This window comes from Lutjanus erythropterus, chromosome 6 (assembly GCF_056507025.1).
Source record: "Lutjanus erythropterus isolate fLutEry1 chromosome 6, fLutEry1.hap2, whole genome shotgun sequence".
NCBI classification, from domain to species: domain Eukaryota; kingdom Metazoa; phylum Chordata; class Actinopteri; order Lutjaniformes; family Lutjanidae; genus Lutjanus; species Lutjanus erythropterus.
Window position 1 is genome coordinate 9,572,536 of NC_139322.1, and position 20,660 is coordinate 9,593,195.

Consider the following 20,660-nt stretch of genomic DNA (forward strand, 5'->3'; position numbering starts at 1 on the left):
TCTTTACGGCAGCTTTATGTCCTCTGGTTCCCATTTGACTGTAATGCCTTTTCACCTCAAGTTTCTAATCTCAACGTTTTCTTGCACGAGGTGCAGCAGGCTTCAACCAAACGTTCAAAGTGATCTCAAGCCACATACCTGAGCTTGCACTCCATATTAATGTCAACAGAAACTATTTTACCGTATTACATCTAGAAGTAACTATTTCTTTGATGAGAGGAGACGCCATGTAAGCCCACTCACCACATCCCGGCACACTAGCGGGGTTTGCTGCGATAAATTCTGACCAGGCTGCACAGTTTGCATCAGTGGTTACAGGTATGTTGGTTTCGTTTTGCAGTTGCTGCAGGATGATCACGACATTTTTTTCCATGGACACATTTAGAGGAAAGACAAAAGTTAATGCATCTTCATAAAAGAAGCCATAATTTCATAATCCAACCTGTCAAAATTATATTTAGGACATTTTAAAGGAGCAATAAGTCCAAAAATGAGAACAGGAGTCCAAATAGCAAGTTAATATACAGTCTGTGGTTGAAGCGAGTCGTTTCCAACGCCTCCCTCCTCCCGACTCTCAAAGCTCAGGCAGGCTGCAGGAGTTATTGTGCTATAAACAACCAAAAATCATGTTTTGTGATAGCATTTTAAAGAGACAGAGTGTCATGTCATGTTTCAAAAAGTGTCACCTGTCTGTAAATAGACTTGGCCTCCCATACAACCTGTTTGAGCCAATATCCTTATTTTATTTCATTATATAAAACTGAACTATCCAGCCACGTAGCGACTTGTTATGAAAGTAATCCAACTGTAACCGCAATTTATAAAAAAAATCCATGCACTTTTTTTTTTTAGAACACTACGTTAAAATTCAAGTTTTCTCAAGGATTTCCAGCACCTATGTGAACCCTGATAAATAAATAAAATAACTTTTAAGGGTCTGCTGAAAACCTGCAGTGAACACTACATATCAGTGGAACTTTGTGCACATGCACACTCACACCTCAGGAAAGGGAAAAACCAGCTCTTGTATGGTTCACAAAAGTTTTGTTTATTTTAATAATTGCAAATCTGATCTTAAAAATGTTGAATAATAAAAGGGATGTGAGCTCTCTGGGTCTCAGTATTTGTCAAAGCCAATATCTATAAAGACAATACAACCTTAAAAGAAATTAAGGATGGACAACTAGCAGCAAGTTTGTTTTTTTTTTCTTTATAAAAGTAAACAAACCAAACAAAAAAATAAAATAAAAAAAGCACGAGTGCCTTTCCCCATTGAAAAAAAAAGATACACTTACATGCAGTTAAAGTGAAAATACTAACGGCTTTAAAAGTGGCAAAATGGACAGCAAAGTTCTGTGACCCTTTTCAAAAACGCCTGCTCAGATTCAAAATGTCAACGTGTTTGATCATCGTTATTAATTACCGAAACAAAGCGAACAAAAGAATCAGTCAGAATACAGTTTAAATATGAGAGTTTTCAAACTAGAGTGTTGTCGTAACGGGCCCCATCATTCATTAGCATTTTTTGATCGGAGCAGCCCTTTTTTCTATACAAATCCTCCCTCCATCAGTGGGCTTTTGGCAGATCATTATCTTAACCTCCACCCCTCGCAACATAAAACCAAACAAAGCCATTTGGAGCATGTTGGGGGGGTGTGCATACTTCAGGCTCAGAAAAGGCATCGGGGGGGCTAATCTCAGTCAGACAGCAATCTCTGATTTCAACCGGTCAGTCTGGACGTATTTCACCCTCTCAAACACTCATGAAATGATAATTTGGAAGGCAGGTCATCCCATACACATAGTGTAAAGGTACAATCAAATTTCAAGGTGTAGAAAGCAAGCGGCTGATTCTGTAGCAAATCCTCAAACATCATACGAAATAAAATCACAAAATATTATATTAATTAAAAGCATATTACATTAATAAAGTTTTATTTTCCATGTAATTGAAAAATACTCACATTTTCTATGAAATTTAAACTTTTAACTGATTTCTGATCTGAAACCATCTGGACTCTTGCAGCGTCATCTCAATCTAAAACATACTTTCACTTTTTTTTCCTTTTTTTTTTTAAAAAAAAGGGCAATTGTGTTTTTGCTGTTTCAAAACTTTAAACCATTAAAGTTGTACCCAAGCTGAGCTTTTGGCTCCACACACACACCACAGCATTAAAGGGACAGTTCACCCCAAAATCAAAAATACATATTTTTCCCTTGCCCTGTAGCGCCATTTATCAATCTAGATTTATTAAGTGTGAGCTGCAGAGTTTTGGAGACGTCGCCTGTGGAGATGTCTGCCTTCTCTCCACGATTATAGCACTAAATGGCACTCATCATCACTCATTATTCAAGACAGCTTCAAGAAGCTTGTTGTGAGCAGTTTCATGTAGGAACTACTATATTTGTAACAGAAAACAGTTCCAGTAAATTGTACAGCAGAAAGAAAGCAGTTCCTTGAAAGGGCACACATCTGTATAGCCGATATCTCCAAAACTCTGCAATTCACACCCCAAAAAATCTAGATGGTTTAATAGCACCAAAGGTCAGAGGAAAATTATGCCTTTTTGATTTTGGGGTGAACTGTCCCTTTAACATTGTTCATTTACACCATCAACTCTCTTTCTGGCAAAATAAAAGTCTTGGTGGGGAAAACGGTCACAATAAATAATACTACCGGCTTAGGCTTTAGAAAGACAAAATATAAAACAGCAACTTGAATTTTGTTTCCTCCGAGATCTCTCTAAAAATCCAGGATCAGTATTTAAACTAAATATTTTCTGTCAATTTGCAAATACAGCAATTTACAGTTTGCACAATGAGTTAAGTCTTACCTCTCATGAATGAAACATGAAAAAACGATGTAGCATTTGTTTATACATATATGTTACCTGGTTGTCACACAGTCACTGACTGATCATAAATTAAGGGGACGTGGAAGGTGGTTGTTCTCGTCTGTCGCGTTCACTTGGGGTCCTCGATGGTGCCCGTGCTAAGGTCAGTCATTTTGGGGTATTTCACCTTCTTCTGGTCCAGCTCGTTCTGTGCCCACAGCAGTAACTTCAGGAGTTTAGCCAGTTTGGGCGTCGACTCCCTGTTTTCATAGTCCAGCACAGCTTGGTTCACCTCACTCCACACCTGTGCATCGAGACATGCGTTATAATCAACATGAAACAACTTGCCTTGCACGATTATTTATCATGTTTTCAATTTGTTCTTAATGGTGACACGTGGTCTGACAAACCTCAACCACGACAAGCAAGAACTGAGTCACCTGACTCCACTGAGCCACTTTAAACAAATTCTTGTATGTTTGCCAGTTTGGTTTAAATTATTAAATGAGGTGTAAAAGCTGTCAAGTAAAAAAACTTTTTTTTTGCATCAATTAAAAAAAACTAAACCAGTATTAAGTCCACTGCTCATTATGAACTGTTCAGGAAGTGATTTTATGATGAGGAAACTGTACAAGTAATCCATTTATGTAAATAATTTGGTAAACATGGCAACATGTACGTCAGCATGCGAGAGCAGGAATCTCCCTGATAAGACAGACAGGCAAATGCAGCTTAAACAACAGTGTGTTGTGCTTGTATCCTGTTCTGTACACTCATGATAGTCCATTAAAAAGTGTGTGGAAAAGTGTGGCTCCCACAATAATATCCTCCATAATCCCGTCTTAAAACACACCTTTTCGAACTAGCATACTCTGTCTGATTCTGCCTTATTATGATCCCTTACTAATATTGATTGTAGTGCTTCCTTGGGTGTTTTGAAAGGTGTCTTAAATAAAATGCATTATTATAATTATTGTGTTGCTGCAGAAAACACTTCTTTTCTGTCCTGTGTCTGTTTGTCATCAAGTAATAACATGCATGCGTGTTAATTTGCAGTCTAATAATAAACATAATGCTCAGAAATTTTAGCGAAATCACAACATGGCCACGTGCAAAGAGCTGCAATTTTCTGACTAAGGTAATATGTCACAACATTTCTGTCCCGTCTCTGCTTCTCATAATGAATAACCTACAGTTGATTTTGTTGTCTAATCGCACACATAATGCTCATAATCAGTTATTTCTTTATAACCCCTCTGTGACAACAGGGAATAATAAATATACATCTAAGAAGCAGTAAAGTGCAGCATTAAATGCAGAATTAAATTTCCCCACTAGGTTGATGTGATGCTTGTGATGGAGAACAACAGTCTCGGTCCAACAGTCCAATCAATGAGCAGTGTTGGGGAGTAGTGAACTACATGTAACTGCTGTAAATTTTTACCAATACCAAAAATTTTACCATTGCTTCTCTACTGACTGATGGGCATTCCTTTCACTTTCCCATTAACAGTGGCAGTATGTATATATATATTTTAGTTTATGTGTAATCTGTGAACGAGTGGGCACTTTTGGAAAAAACTCAATTTATTGACATTTTTACTGGACTTTTGTGATTTTTTGCATTATATTTTGCCATTTTTATTTATTTATTCATTTGCACAATAAAACAATACAGAGGAAACACAACAACAGAAGAAATGGAAAAAAGCAAATTGTGCAGGTTAGATTTAGAAAAAACCCTCGAGGCTTATAGAGGGAATCACATCTTAATATGCACTAAAAATAAATAGTCTCATGTAATTCACAAAAATAAGTCAACAAGAAATCATATGATCAAAGAGCAACATTACGCTTGGTGGAGATAATAACTACCATAATATTACGTGGAGATAAAACAGCAATGTTTTTTTTGTTTTTTTTTTTAACTTGGACCAGGCCAAACTTATCACACTTTGGGTGTGAAAGCACCCTAAAATTGCTTTCAATTTTTTCAGCACTTCAGTCGAATTATCAGGCTAAGAATTTGAGTAGAAACCAGCTTACCTTTTGCCGCTGCATCATGTTGAGCAGGTCTCCAAAGGGCGACTCTTCTGGGTTGTCGAAGGCCAGGAGGGCTAATGTTCTCTCCATCTCTGTCAGACACTCGCGACTCTCCTCCCCCTGCTCAGCCAACTGCGTCTGGGCGAACTCCAGCGCTGACTCAGTCTCCCTTAGCCTGATTAACTCAATCAAATGTTGCTGCTGCAAGAGTGGAAATGAAGCACAAGCAGCGAATGTCATAGTTCAAGCTTTATCTAGTATTACAGCATCTTCTTATTTAACCAGGAAAGAACCTGATGTCATTATGTTCAATTACAGCCTGGCTTATATTATTACCTACTGGGGGTGGAGATGGTTACATATTATTATTCACATTTTTAACAATGCTCACAACATTTTAATACTGTTGCTGTGCCTTAATCTCACTTAAATGAAGATAAATGAAGAAATAAAGTTCTTCTGTAAACCTTAAACACAACCTGGATAATTTGGTGCCAACAACTTTCCAGTTCAGAGACACAAACTAAAATCAGAACTATTGATGGACAATACAAAGCTCTGTGCACATGTACCTGCAGATGAAAATACAAGTATCGATTGGTGTCAAGCAGCTCTGGGTGTAAGCTGTTGATGAGTGCAATAGCTTCCTGTATCTGTCCCTTCAGGATCATCTCTCTAATCTTTATCCTTTCATCCAAAGAATCCAGGTCCACACTTGGCTCGATCCCAGACTCCATCCGAAACTTCTCTGCGGCCTCTTTGAATCCCTCTTGAAACAGATGTGAAACAGACACAGGCAGAGGAAAAGACATCAAGGGAAAGATCACCCAAAAAATCATAAATACATGTATAAGGACACTTTTCTTTCTTTGCATGGTAGAAATAAAGCAGTTCTTTGCAGATTTTGCAAAGTGTAATACAGAATACAGTTCTCTGAAAAATAATGAATACTTACAGCTTGATTCCACCAGGCATGGCTGCATCACGTTATAGCTACACCGCATCTGCTGACGGTGATCGCACCTGTTCTAAATAATGCTAGTGATCCACCAGCAGCGCTCAACGTGTCCAAAATGTGGCACTCTGCTATGCCTAAAATACACACTGAGTCTATTTTTGACAGATGCTGTGTCAATTTTCACAGAGCAGATAGAGTGGGCAAAAGTCAAACACAAAAAAAATCAGAGAATCCTTTCAGTTTTCAAAATATAACACCCCGTGCAGACTCACAATCATAAAATTAGATAAAAAAGAAACTACTTGACTACATAGAAGCACAAAAAGCAAAGAAAGACGACCAAATCAACTAAATCTGGGCAAACCAACATAATCAGGCAGGCAAAATGCTCTGCTGCTGAAACATTCCTGAAAAGCTGCTGGTGAGACATGCAGCCATGTGGAGGATGAATCAAAACCGTGCTGCACACGTGCCCAGTGGAATCAACCACCTTTAAATATTTAAAGATATTTAACACTGTACAAAATATTGTCAATCACCAGCTTCAGTACAAAAAAATCTGTATCAGAACTTATATCTTTAAACAGTATTGATGGAATCCTGTTGCTGAGACATAAACTACTGTTTTACTGTTTGGACCCATTTGACATTAAATTGGGCTGTATATGGCCCGTTAACTAAAATGAGATTGACACACCTGATCTAGTCGGATAAATAGAAGGGGAGGGCGATATGACCCTAAATTATTACCATAAAATTTAGGGGTATTCTGTAGGGCTGCATAATTAATCACAATTGCAACAAAATTTCAGTATGACCAAGTCCAACATCCAAATTGATGAAAATTTGAAAAGGGAAAATGTGTGAGAAAACGCACTATAATGAGGTACTGCTGTACTGGAAAAAAGATGACCTAGCCTAAAATCTTGTTCTCCAGATGAAAGAAATGTTTGTTTGGTAAATATTGTATCATCACATTATTATTATTTTTTTCAATGAACATTAAAACTGTAATGCAAAACCGATCATTTTCACAATTCATATCGCACATCACAATCTCAATTTCCAGTCAGTCAAAATAATCACAGTACAACTTTTTTTTTTTTTACCAAATCATGTAGCCCTGGTTGTGAATAAAACAAGACATTTGAGGGCATCATCTTGAGCTTTGGTAAACACTGAATGACATTTTTCACCATTATCTGACATTTTAAGATAAACAACCAATCATCAATAAATCGAGAATATAATTAACAGATTAACTGACTATTGAAGTGGAACTAACTCCTCCACCATATTGCCATGATCACAATATGATTTTTTATGCCTAAAAACAAATCATGACCATGTGTTGTGTCAAAATATGCATTTTTAATGTAGGGGTGAACTGTCCCTTTAAGGATAGTATACGCATGATGTCTTTTGACCGGTACAAGTTGTACATTGAGCTCACAGTCACTGTGTTCAAGCTACATGCCTCACCTGTCACCAGGTAATTCATAATGAGCCGGTTCATGTCCGCCCTCTGTATGTGAACATTGTTTAGTTTGTCCATCCACTCTTCTTTTGTGATGTCTTCTGGCTTTTCAGCATAACTCATCATTGGGATCCTGGAGAGTGGAGAAGCCATTGGAAACGTGAACAAGACTGACACAGCTTGGTCACAGTTTGCACCTACATGAACAGTAGCGTTACCACCGTGCACAGATAGATATTGGGCGCTGAGCACAAATATTTATAACAAACACCACTGAAAAAATGACAACTTAATAACAAAACAACAGACACTTCATTTCTGCTCCTAAAACGACGTTTGGTTGCTTGGTAGCGCCATTAAAAATAATTTGAAAATTCTCCGAGGCTTCCAAAACAAACCCATTTCCTCTCTGGGCAACAGCCCTGCTAGTTAGCAGACTGTGTCGTTTACACAACTTACCGTACAAACACAAGCTCCGGAGATTATCCTTTTCTTTCAGACGAGAGGAGACAATAAACAAACAGCAGTGTGCGGTCCTCTCAGGGCTTTAAGAGGAACAAAACCGTAAACTGCGGCTACACAGTCAGGCTTTTCGCGGCTAGCTAACTAACCAAGCTAATGTGATAACCTCGCGATAGCAACGTCAGTCCTGCGAGCGCTGCGATTGGCTAGTGCTGTGACGTCACGGTTGCCGAGGAACAGTCAGTGCAGCGAACATAGATGTAAAATCGTCGAATCTAATCTTGCTGTGAGAATGTGCTGTTGGATTTCTATAGTCTACATATATCTGTTTATATTATATACTGCCTCCAAACAGGCTAAAGGACAACATAAATAAAATGGAGAAACATAAGAAACACAGATGCTTCCACACAGGCCATGGTGGTTCACTGAATGGTTTCATGAGGATGTATTTAGTGAATAACATGCCACGCAGGGTTGCCAGATCTGTGTGACAAAACCAGTCAAATGGCAGATCAAATCCAGCCCAAAACAGCTTAAACTGACCCAAAAACCAGCCCAGTACCAGAATCCAAAGCATGCACCTGCCAAATCATGAATCATAAATGTGATATGATTCACAATTAGTGGGAATTATCATTTTTGCATCATAATTTTAATTTTCATGGAAGAAACTAACCTGTTGTGGTGGCTTTCCGCTCCTATAAACACTCAACAGACCAAATAAAATTTAATTAATCGACAAAGAACTGAAATATAAAAGATTATTTTTATGAGCCTGCTCCACGTTATCTGATATTCGAGTATAAGTGCTTAATAGGCAGGCCTTTACGTCTTTATGCTATATGTTTTAAAGGCTGTCGCAGATTATGCAATATGTTGCTGTGGAAATAAAGCTTTGACTGAGTGGGGAAAAATAATTTGGTATTATGATATAAGAAAAATTTCAACTTTTTAATGAACTGATTGTTAATGTTACTAATGACTGATTAGGGAAAGTGCTTATAACGCTTGTCCAAAGACAGTTATTAGTCTGACTAATTTTTTCACTTTGAAGTATGCTTATCACACAGTAAGAAGCTCCAACCAGGGACTGTCCGTGGTAAACTGGGACGTCTGGTCATCCTATTTTGGGGGTACATTTAGCACTTTATAAGAAAGAAAATTGGGCAAACAATTCATTTGCAAAACAGACTTCTTCTTTTTTTTTAACATGTTTTGAAGGTAATGAGAAGGATTTTTTGTGTTTTGTTTTTATTAGAAGAAGAAGTTCTCAATTTGTGCATTTTGGCATAGCACAGAAGTCACAGGTGGAACTAATAACTTTATTACTAGCTGCAATGGCCATGATAGCCTATCTCATATTGATACCTCTCTGTAATTATAGGAATGAAGTCTGGTTAAAATGAGGAAGATGTTGTAAAAGACAAGGCTCTCTTTCAGGGGCCCCTGGATGGTTAATGGCCCAGAGGCAGCCGCCTTACTTTTGCTGTGGATTATCCAGGCGTGACACCCCAGTTCATGAGCTGTCCCTCGCTCTCAAAGAGAGTTACTCAGGTCTTTGATTAGACACACAGACAAATGGTTATGGTTAAAGTCTGGGTTGAGTCATCTTCCCTGTATTATTCAGTAAGTCATATGATGGTCACTTCTTGTAACTGTTGCTTCAAGCTCAATGTGAGATTACTCTCAATGGAAATACACACAGGCAAAATCAATTAAGACACCATGTTTCCAGTTTACAAAGTCAATGTCTGTAGCTTGAATCCTCTCCACATCTCAAACTAAAACGTCCTCTGTATGACAGCCAACATTTAACTGGTGAAGTAAAATGGTCTCAGTCTTGTTTAGTAGGTTTATTTTCTGTATTCACAGCACCACAATGAAAATTAGAACTTTCCTTTTTGTCGAAAGAAAGTAGTTCCGGTAAATTCTACTGCAGACAGAAAGTAGCTCCTACATGAAACTGCTCACATCAAGGTCTGTGGATTATCTTGAGTAACTGAGTCATGATTTCTAAAAAGAGACATAGCTATTGAGTTTTTCAAATGTATTGTAATGTTTGGAGCTTTTTCTGATTCCACCTCAACAATCGCTCATCCTCAGACATCCTCAGGCTTTCTAATTGAGAGCAGACCTTTTTTCACAGCAGCCATATTGATATGAAATAGCGCAAGGTAAACGCAGGTGTTATCAGTTATTAGGTACTAGCAATGATGGTGTTATTAATTACCATCATTGCTAGTACCTGTGTTTTTCGTGATATATTTTTTTCAATATATCAATATGGCTGCCGTGAAAATGGTCTTTTGGCCGGTCCTAAATCAAACACACCTACACTTTGCTCAGTATCAGTTCAGTGTAACAATATGAGATTCCAGACTCAAATTGTGATAATTTCCTGTGATGTAGTTTAGGTCTATTAGCTATCTTAGCTTAGCATAAAGGCTGGAAACAAAGTGAAACACCTAGCCTGGCCCTTTAAAAATGGTCAAAATTTCTGTCTCTTAAACTCAATAATTAACATGTTATATATGTGTTTAATCTATAAAATTGTGTAAAGCATTAATTTGTCTTCTTCTTCTTTTTTTTTTTACAGCAGTCATATGCTGGACTACATCTGGGCCGCAACTGCTCACTTCCTGGTTTCTCCTTTGGTTGCCTGGCAACAACAGCTCAGGACCAAGAAATATGCTAGTTCAACACATAACAGCTCTAAAGGGCCATCCACACCAAGAACTACCACAGCTATAAAGATATAGTTTTAAAAATCGTGATAACTTAAGTGGATGGTGGAGTTCACACCTCAGCTATAAAGTTGCAGTCTTGACTCTGCCATACACTTGAGTTGGATCGATTTTTAAAACTATATTTTTAGAGTTATAGTAATTGGTCTTGATGTGGATGCTTTTTACAACTCGGTTTTAGTAATATACAGATTAAAACATTGAAACATATTACATAAACATATTATTAATTTGTGAGTTTGTGATGGTAGGTAGATTTTGACTTATGTTTCAAGTCTTTCATTATATCTTTGTTTAGTGTAAAAACTGTGTAAACCATTAATTTGTCTTTTTATGGCAGTAAAGAAATTATATGCTACCACTTCTGGGCAACTACCACTTACTTTCTGGTGACCCCTCTGATTGCTTAGCAACAACAAGTATAAAATACTGGCTTAGAAAATCGTTTTTAAGTGGATGATTGAGTCCACACCACAACTTGCAGTCTAGGCTCTACCATACACTTGATTTAAAATAATATTTTTACAGTTATAGTTATTGGTCTTGCCGAGAACGGCTCTTGAAAGTTGACACATCAGTTTGGGTAATTTATGGATTTAAAAAACAAACAAATTATAGCTTGTTAATTAGTGAGCTTGTGCTGTTTGTTTGAATTTGACAGAGCTAAGCTAGGTTAGCTGTTTACACCTGTTTCATACTTTTGTTATGTCTTATTTGTTTGATATGTACAACAACTGTGTAAATATTTATTTATTTTGTGGCAGTGATATGATATGACACTACCACTCACTTCCTGGTGCATCCTCTGGTTGCCTAGCAACAACTGCGCAGGGCCAAGAAATATGCTAGTCCGACACATAACCGTCGTAAAACTGCAAATTGTCGATTTTACATTTCAATTTGTGTTATTTACGGACTAAAAAAATGAAACATAGCATCCTAATTAATGTGTTTATGCTGGTGGGTGGTTTTTGATACCATCTGACAGAGCTAAGATAGCTGTTTCCCGTCTTTATGCTAAAAGAGATTGATTTTCCTATCTAGCTAACTACAACAGAAGGAGAATACGCCTACTTTTGCTTTAAGTCCGTTTAATCAGTGTTAAGTGGTCTTAAGTAACTACGTCCTGCTTGAAGTAGTATTGTTTCTGTGACAGTGCTGTGGCTGCACTTTCATCCAACATCCTCTCTCCCCATCACCATCATCATCATCATCCCAGTACGTTTGTGAACGCGCACGTCGGGTCGCCATGGGGTGTTCTGGGGGCGGAGCCTGCGCACTGCTGCAGCTGTCCATGGTTGCGTAGTGGTGGGAGCCAGAGAGGGTCCGGGGACGTGCGAGATGCAGCCATAGTCACGCTACACTGTCTAAAATTATAATCTGCTGGGACCGTTAGTTTTGCAGCGCATCAGAGCCGACTGAAAGGTGAGCCCTAGAGGTGCATGTCCATCATTTATTTCTCCTCCAAACACCGGCCCTTAACCTTGAAAATTAGTGCTGACGATCCATCCCTGCCTTGCATCAAGAACAGGCCAGGAAGCAAACCAACATGGATGCTGTGCGCTATAGCAGTGCTGCTGATGATGCTTGCACAGAGATTATGCTCCTAGCATCGTATTCTCTCAGTTTAATCCTTCTTATAGACAATTGACAACTGGATGCGATTCGTATCTTAAGGAAATTTGACATCCACCTCTCAGAACAGACTGATTTGGGTAAAAATGTTGAAATAAGCTATTCAGGGCTTCAAATAGACCAGTGCCTATTCATTTGTGTCAAGATGACACCCATTTGGAAGCAGCTATATTGTCAGGAGTGGCTTTATCTTTTTTACTTGCAGCATCAATTCGTTATTTCTTTTTCTCTTGCAGCATGGTGGACTGTGTGGATGTCAGTTACTGATTTACTGACAGCAGCAGAGGCAGCAGTGGTCCTGCCAAGATGTCACATTTACAGTTTTATCATGTTGAAATGTAGCTGGACAATTGACCTCGGTGCAATTACACTGAAAAACTGTGAGAGTTAAATTGGTGCAGGGAAATATAATAAACCCAGTATGTTGCACTTATATTTCAAACAGAGCCGGGTCTCTCCACACACAGCCTGTACATGATAGTTGTATTTAATTGAGACACACCAGCTGCTGACTGCAGTCAGGAGGATTCAGTGACACAGGCCTTACTTTAGTTTAAGGTCTGATGTATATATGTATATTTTTAAAAGATGTATTTCACAATAAAGGCTATCTTAACACATAGGACTAGGCCTGTATAATAGAAACTTGTCTGAATTCACATCTTATATCACATTAGGATGACATTTATTATTTGGGTATTACAGAAACATCTTTCCTAACTGCATATGGGAAAAAAAAATCTCTATATCTCTGCTATCTTACTATAGTAATTTATCTTTTACAGAACCGTCCTTACTGAAGAATTTCGCAAGAGGGGCCCAGTTATCGCACTGGAAATTAAAATCATGGAAAGAAATATCTCCTCCTATTTCAATTTAACTGGCTAATGTACTAATCACTAATCACTACTAATCACTTTTCCTGGGAAAATGTAAACATATACTCATTTAATTTTGTGAAGAATCCAACCCAGGTGCATGTATTAACAATAACTATAAAGAAATGGCATCTCCATCCTCCTTGTAGTAGCTTTAATCAGCCTGAGTTAAACTCTTTAATAAATATGTGTCTCTGTGCTTAACAACAGACTTAACCAATGAATGGGCTAATTAGCCTCTCTCATTTGAGGAAATTAGTTATTTATACATCTTTTCATATTTATAAATGATCAAAGAACCAGACTGAGGTTGTTAAAGGGCGAGATGCAGCCCACCAGCCATCCTGTCCTAAATTCAAAATAAGTGGCAAAAATGGCAGTTCCACTGTTGTTGGTCTGTGACAGTGAAGATGGGGAACAACATGAACACTGAAATAATATAACTAAAAGGCTTAAACTGTATGACAAAGTTTTAAATTTCATGGAGCATGTATTGATAGATATATATGGGCAGCCAAGACGATTAATTTGGAAGTTGATGGACAAACTGGTGGGGTTTCTTCTCCTCCACTGACATTATTAATGCCTCCAACTCATCAAAACTAAAAATTGAACACTTGTCTTCTCTTTTCCAGTATAGCAGCTAACTAGCCAGTGACACAGACAGTGAGACAGACAGACAGTCAAGGATACAGGCAGTTTCATGTCCATTCTAAATACAGATACAGACATGACAGGATGAGTGCAGAGTGAAGAATCGAATTTACAGTTCTAGTTAGGATTTCTTCAGTTAAGATACGATACGAGGTTTCAGTTGGAATAGGCCATGAGTTCAGGAACTGCTTCTGTGATGGAGCGATACGATTATTCCCACTGTCGAAACTTAAGTTAAGGTTAATTTAAGATTAAGTTAATTCAGGACGAGCACTGAGGACATTTTTCTGTAATAAGGCCCCTGATCTCCTATTCTTTTATAAATAAAGTTGCTAACTAGAACCGTACGGGTTTCTTCAGCTTGTCCCCATGGCAGAACTGCTTTTGGTTCCTATTACAACATTTTGTAAAAGTTCCGCTTGGAACCCTTTCAAAGAGTTCTACCACGAACTCAACATAAAGGGTTATAGAACCATCCGTGAAAGGTGTCACCGAGAGAGTTTCTACAGAGAACTAACCCGGTCCTATTCAGAATATGTCCACCGTCTAAGGGTGGCAACAAGAACCCTCCCAGGAGGTTCTACTGAAAACCTTTTTATATTACAAGGGTTTTACATGGAACACATTCATAGAGTTCTACTGAGAAACTTTTTATATTCCATGGGTTTTACATAGAACATGCTGACAGAGTTCTACAGAAAAGCCTTTTTATATTCCAAGGGTTTTATCAGGAACCCACCCAGGGGGTTCTACCCTATATTACCCCTGGATGAAAGAGTTCTTGAAGGATTTCAACAATCCTTGAACAACTCTTTCATCTAAAAAGGGTTCTTTGGATGAAAAGGGTTCCTAATGGAGCCCTTAGTCTTACAAAGAACGCTTGACAAACCCTTTCTTCAAACAATGGGGTTTTTTTTCTAGAAGCAATCGGTTCTGGGTGGACTCTCAGCCCTTCAGGAAGAACCCCTTTGGAACCCTTATTTCTAATTGTGTATGTTTGCTCATGAATCGTGACAGGCAGCCCCAGCAGTGTGTTCAGGTTTGCGTTTCTGTGTGCAGTTTTGGGGAAGTGAGGCATCATGGCTGAGCAGCAGAGGCAGCGCTCCCTGTCCACCGCTGGTGAGTCTCTCTACCACGTGCTGGGAGTCGATAAGGTAGCCACGACGGATGATATTAAACGATCTTACAGGTGAGACACCCCTCTGTGACGTAATGTAAATGACCGCAGAAATGTGGGCTGCGGTTATTTGATTGTCTTTTTGCCAACTCTCCACACAGGAAACTGGCATTGAAGTTCCACCCTGACAAGAATCCTGACAATCCAGAGGCAGCTGATAAGTTCAAGGAGATCAACAACGCTCATGCAATTCTGAACGACCCCACAAAGCGTAATATTTATGACAAATATGGTTCTCTGGGACTGTATGTGGCCGAGCAGTTTGGAGAGGAGAATGTCAACACTTACTTTGTCCTTTCAAGCTGGTGGGCAAAGGTAAAACTGTTAGCTTTCTTTTTTTTTTTTTTTTCCCCCTCAACGTTTTCTTCTTTTTTAGCTCGGACACTGACTCTTCACATCCTTTGTCTGCAGGCTCTGTTTGTACTCTGCGGCCTGGCCACGGGCTGCTACTTCTGTTGCTGCCTGTGCTGCTGCTGTAACTGCTGCTGTGGAAGGTGTAAACCACGGCCTCGAGAGGGACAGGAACAGGACTTCTATGTGTCCCCCGAGGACCTGGAGGCTCAGCTGCAGTCTGATGAGAGAGGTGAGACTGAGTCACCTGTGTCGCCACGCCCATGTTGAATTTTAGGGTTGAGGGTTATAGGGCTGGACAATATATTGATATTATATCAATATCATGAGGTTGGAGTAGATATCATCTCACTGTAGATTTTGGTGGGGATGAAACTGTGTGAAAGTTTCATATCATGATTACACTGACCAAAATGATAACGGTTATCATTATCGTCGTGGTATTGTTGAAATTTGCTGAAAATGTTTAAAAAGTACTGATAAACACACTGAAATTGTTTCACCAAGTTTATATTGAAACCCTCTCAATGATTTGAACTGGCATCATGTCCTTTGTGATGTTTCACTGACGCAAAAACAAACTCAGATTAAATGCTGGGCCTTTGTTTGGTTGATGCTGGACAGTATTTGCTTTGAGTTTTCCGAAGCGTGGCTCTGTCCGCATAACTGAGGATTATTTATAAAGAGCCTTTTTGAAGCTCACAGTGTGGTAGCTCTGGTCATTGCCGTCTTGGCAGCACCTGACTCTGCTAACTCCCAGCTAAAATGGGCAAAGCAGCAGCTGAATAAGTGGCTACCTGTCTGTTAGCCATATATGATGTCACTCATATGCATAACTTCATACCTAAATATAATTTAAACCGTAGGCACAGACTGATTTTAAAGTTGGGGATTCATAAAAAAGTCTGGAGTTAATGACCTGTGCACAAGGAGGTTGCATTTATATGAAAATCAGGATGCAGCAGGTGCATTTTCATATCCCAACGAATATGCCCAACGAGTGATGGAATACTGAGAGAATTACCAGATAATCTGAACTCATACAAACCACAAAACTTGACAGTAAACAGATTCAGATCCCAGCTAGAGTTTCTCCAGAGATGAGCCTTGCAGGCCTGTTGATCAACAGCAGCAAAACAAGTAACCCCTCATGAACTCTCTCTCTCTCTTTTTCTCTCCCTCTCACACATACACACACACAAACGCTTCATCCTTCCTATCTTAACAATGAATTTGAACAAAACAGCAGTCTACATGTGTAGGTCTATACTGTCTTTTTTAGCCCATTGTTTAGCTGCACTGTGTAGAAAAAGCTTCACTGGCCTCATTTTTTGGTCCCGGAGGTTACAGCTTGGTGAGCACCAATAGTCCTCCCTACAATATTGAGGGGGTTATTAAAATATTACAGCATTAATTTGTCTTAAACTGTTAGCCCACATATATTAAATATTTTGTGGAGTTGTGTACTTGCATTATCCCAAATGTTTCCAACAATGTTCACACTGTAATTCTGTAAAACACAGGATATGTCAGAGAGAGAAGAAGGAAGTCAGGTCACGTCAACTTTGTTATTACCTCAGCCATGAGTATGATTTCTGCCTGAGTCACGTCACATGGTTTTTCATCAGCTATGGTGGCTGATAACAACTCCCATGATCCCACGCCACTTCACAGCCTCATCAAACTACATCTTTTGTTATGGTTTTAATTTGAGAGAGACCCCTAGTGGCAGAATTTACATATTGTGGATTTAATTATGCATAACTTCAAGGCTTAATGTAATTTAAATTGGTGAATTATATAAAAATTCACCCCCTGTTCAGTTGTCATGAGTGAGTAAATTAGCTATTGAGACCAAAACTGTTTTTGCATCAGGCTGTAAACATGCTATATCTGCTGTAGTTGGGCATTGTTGGGTGTTGTAACATGGAAGACTGCAGGGAATGATTTCCTTTTGGAGCCAGCTTCTTTTTTTCAGCCCCAGGGGTTGTCACATGCTAAGCACTAATAATTGTCCCTACAATATTGCCACAATAGCGATATTAAGGTATTTGGTCAAACATATTGTTAAATTTGATTCTGTCCGTGTCGCCCAGTCGTAGAGGGTTATTAACAGCAGGGTTTCTCAGTGCAAACACTGAAAATGTTGTTTGTTTGTTCAACAGAGGCTGGCGGTGACCCTATAATGCTGCAACCATCAGCCACAGAGACGACCCAGCTAACATCGGATGGTCACCACTCCTACCACACCGACACCGGCTTCAACTAACCCTCCGCTCCCTTCAATCCTGGCCTGCGGTCCTGCCTGCTTCCCTGCTCCACCTCAGTCAGATGAAAGAAAGGGGCAATCCATCTTTCCACTTCAGACAGAGAGCCATGCGGAGGAGAGGGACTAGTAAGCATGGCCCATGAAAGGAACTAATGAAGTCACATCCCTTACACCCCCTACCCTGATTGGTCCACAACTTATTCCCACCCCCTGCAGTACGAGAAGAAAAGAGAAACAACTAAATTGTTTCCTTTTCATTTCTTCTTTTGTATTTCTTGGCCTTTAACCACACAGGTCGCCTACCCCACTTTCCCTCGGTGTCCCACATTTTGCATCATGGTGTAGCATGCACTGTTTATAAAACATGGTCTCCAGTTTTATTTCATCTTTAGCAACATTTTTACTTTGCAAGACTCATAATGTAGGTGCATAAGTATGTGCAATATGTTCAAATGAGTACAGCTCATATATAAGAGGAGGAGGAGGGGGTGAACTTTACGTGATATTTTATGCTAAAGGAAAGGAGAGCCATGGCTCAGGGAGGTGCTGGTTAGAGAGATGTAGGTGGTCGGTGCCATCATTAAACCTTCAAGAACAGAGTTTTAGTGAAATATTGGTGGAATTTCTACTTCTGATTCACAATCAACACTGTTTCAGTTGCCATGTCAGACCCACAGTATGTCTTTGGCGCTGTGTTTGTCTTTACTGTGCTCCCCTGAGTGTTTTTAACGTGAATCATGAGGTTGTAAAGGCACAGAGCTTTATTTGCAGACATTATTTCATGAATGCCTGCTGACATAACAATTCTACTTCAGTTATTAAGTAGTGTTGGCTTTTCTTCCCTCTGCCTCAGCTTTATTTCAGCTCATTCTTACGGTCTTTTCTGCAGCACTGAACATGTCGTCATGACAGTTATTTTCAAGGTAACGTTTACTTTTTTTTGTATTAAACATCGATTATGGCAGGTTTCAGCCCAGGTGGACCAGTTATAGAGTCATGAATTTATGTTGATATGTTCTCAGCCAGTCAGAATTTTTGTTAATTTTGTTTTTATTTGCCTTTTCTATCAGCAGATATATCTGATTTATCAGAAATGTTGGCATTGGATCCATAAATTAGAAGCATAAGCTTTTAAAGGAATCTTGATAATCTTGATAATTACCATTTAAATTGAGCAGTTTTTCACGAGTGGAGGAAATTTTATTTTTTATTTGTCTAAAGTTTTCTAAAGCATCAAGGCTATTGGAATAATATGATGAATTTCTGCTGTCTAGAGTTCTGTGTTAGCAAAAAATTATGTAATTCAGAGACGTCACTGGGCCTCATGCAAGAACGAATTGTATTGACAGATTTGTTCTTAAGTGTTTTTTAGTGAATTAGGAGAAATTGTTACATTCACAAATTTTCTTGTACTTTGACTTTTTCCAAGGACACAAACAACTTAGGAGCGATTCAGGCCTGTCGTAGGAGTCGTACAGTAACACTTCCCAACGTGTGTTGCAGGAAGCATAGCCTTTTATGGTACAATTGGGGCGTTTATTATGTTCATTTACAAATCATGCATGTGCACTCAAATACGCACAGATGGATTATTTGCACAGTTATCTGAAGTCATGAACGTTTGCTGAATCTGATGTGGCACCTTTGTATGAAAAAAGCAAGTGAAAGAGACAGTTTCCCCCAAAATCAAAAAGTACATATTTTTCTTCTTATCTGTAGAACTGTTTATCCATCTAGACAGCTTTGAATTACAGTGTTTTGGAGATCTATTATCTTGGAGATGTCTGCCTTCTCTCCAATATAATGGGACTAATAGGAATTACTTTGTTTCTGCAGTTAAATCTACCGGACCCTCTTTAGGATCTACAGGAACTACTTTCTTTTCTACTGGTGAGAAAATAGTTCCTACATGAAACTGCTCACAACGAGGTCTGTGGATTGTCTGCTTTGAGCACCACAACAATCTGAGAGTTGGTATCTCGAAAACTCTGCAACTCACACACACACACACACACACACACACACACACACACACACACACACACACACACACACAAAAGCAACTTTAGATGGATAAATGGAACTACAGGCCAGGGGAAAAATATGTATTTTGGATTCTGGGGCAAACTTATTTACAAGTTTCATGCGTGTGCACTCAAATATGGACAGGCAGTATGAAATGCTCTTGCGTGAGGCCCACTGCAACTGAAAAATATTTATTTCATCTAATTACTGCAGATATTTTTGTTTACTTGCGCTACATGAAGCCAAGGAGCTGCAGGTAATCCAGCTGACTGATCAGAGCTGTTTCTAGGTAGAAATAACAGATCTCTAGCAGCAGAGGGTGACATGTTTTTATAATGAAAGCTGTCTTGAATATGTTGCGTAGTTAATGTCATGTGGGAAAAACATGTTGCCTTCATCATGGCTGGGAGGTAAAGCTGACTGCAGAGCACCCACACGGGATTATTTTAGTTAGTGAGGAATCAGATTTTCATCCTGTTTTTAGTCCTTGTGTTTTGAACTGAAGTCTGATGAGATTTTGTCCGATGCTGTGATCGTTTATCATTGTTGACTTTTTTGAATCCATGTAGAGTAAGACGCTCGTCAGGCATATCATCTGTGAGCCAGTGCTACAGGCAGCTCCGAGTTAAATGATTTTTCATACGACTGAAATTTGCATATATTGCCACACATTTTGCCATAAATTGCCATGAACGTCTTTGCCACTTCGTCAAGTTTCATAACTGCTAATAATGTGTTTAAATGGTTTACAATTGGTGAGCTCCTGTCGCCCACCCTCTGCTATTAACGGTATGGATGTTGACCTCTGTGGCCCTCGTATGATGTTTCCTGTAACCCTTGATGAAACATAGATGTTCCTGTCATGGCTTTTTCATTGAGATACTGAAAAATGCTACTGTAAATGTTCTAAGTTGAATGCACTGTGTGTTTAAAAAAAACTATAATGGATCAATGATCAGGAAATGACTCCATAAAAAGACAACATAGTATATAGTGTAACTATAGTGAAATGGTTATATGATGCATATTTGGAATTTTATTTATTTCATACTTTGTCATGTTTCAGATGATGATCGGCTATGATTTTAACTGGTACGGTGTTGTAATGTAACCATTAAATTTAGCGAGGAATGGTTTAATGGTTGAGGTC

General features: G+C 38.9%; 2 protein-coding genes across 4 annotated transcripts; one reads left to right on the forward strand and one right to left on the reverse strand.

Annotated features, from left to right (window-relative positions):
- Nucleotides 1–1,024: 1,024 nt before the first annotated feature.
- Nucleotides 1,025–7,939, reverse strand: LOC146324856 (glucose-induced degradation protein 8-B homolog). Of its 2 annotated transcripts, XM_084720470.1 has the most exons (5): nt 7,772–7,939; nt 7,318–7,445; nt 5,450–5,646; nt 4,881–5,078; nt 1,025–3,138 (listed from the first exon to the last, which is right to left on the reverse strand). In XM_084720470.1, exons 2-5 carry the CDS (start codon nt 7,436–7,438, stop codon nt 2,965–2,967), a joined length of 690 nt encoding a protein of 229 aa, XP_084576596.1. In that variant the 5' UTR covers nt 7,439–7,445; nt 7,772–7,939; the 3' UTR covers nt 1,025–2,964. The 2 variants fall into 2 exon arrangements, with proteins under 2 accessions (XP_084576596.1, XP_084576595.1); XM_084720469.1 differs by lacking the exon at nt 7,772–7,939 and having other exon boundaries at nt 7,318–7,480.
- A 3,853-nt stretch (nt 7,940–11,792) lies between these two features.
- dnajc5aa (DnaJ (Hsp40) homolog, subfamily C, member 5aa) lies at nt 11,793–19,130 on the forward strand. 2 transcript variants are annotated; one of them, XM_084720471.1, is made up of 5 exons: nt 11,793–11,946; nt 14,748–14,877; nt 14,967–15,180; nt 15,277–15,448; nt 17,382–19,130. In XM_084720471.1, exons 2-5 carry the CDS (start codon nt 14,768–14,770, stop codon nt 17,483–17,485), a joined length of 600 nt encoding a protein of 199 aa, XP_084576597.1. In that variant the 5' UTR covers nt 11,793–11,946; nt 14,748–14,767; the 3' UTR covers nt 17,486–19,130. The 2 variants fall into 2 exon arrangements, with proteins under 2 accessions (XP_084576597.1, XP_084576598.1); XM_084720472.1 differs by having other exon boundaries at nt 11,825–11,946; nt 14,706–14,877.
- The last annotated feature ends 1,530 nt before the right edge of the window (nt 19,131–20,660 follow it).

What these genes read in the sequence shown, in the direction of transcription:
- dnajc5aa (XM_084720471.1), top strand. Translation starts at nt 14,768, where the DNA reads ATGGCTGAGCAGCAGAGGCAGCGCTCCCTGTCCACCGCTGGTGAGTCT. An exon ending in TTTCAAGCTGGTGGGCAAAG is followed by an intron (nt 15,181 to 15,276) that starts GTAAAACTGTTA and finishes CTTTGTCTGCAG; the next exon opens with GCTCTGTTTGTACTCTGCGG. An exon ending in GCTGCAGTCTGATGAGAGAG is followed by an intron (nt 15,449 to 17,381) that starts GTGAGACTGAGT and finishes TTTGTTCAACAG; the next exon opens with AGGCTGGCGGTGACCCTATA.
- LOC146324856 (XM_084720469.1), bottom strand. Translation starts at nt 7,465, where the DNA reads ATGGCTTCTCCACTCTCCAGGATCCCAATGATGAGTTATGCTGAAAAG. An exon ending in TATGAATTACCTGGTGACAG is followed by an intron (nt 5,647 to 7,317) that starts GTGAGGCATGTA and finishes ATCTGTTTCAAG; the next exon opens with AGGGATTCAAAGAGGCCGCA. An exon ending in ACTTGTATTTTCATCTGCAG is followed by an intron (nt 5,079 to 5,449) that starts GTACATGTGCAC and finishes CCACTCTTGCAG; the next exon opens with CAGCAACATTTGATTGAGTT.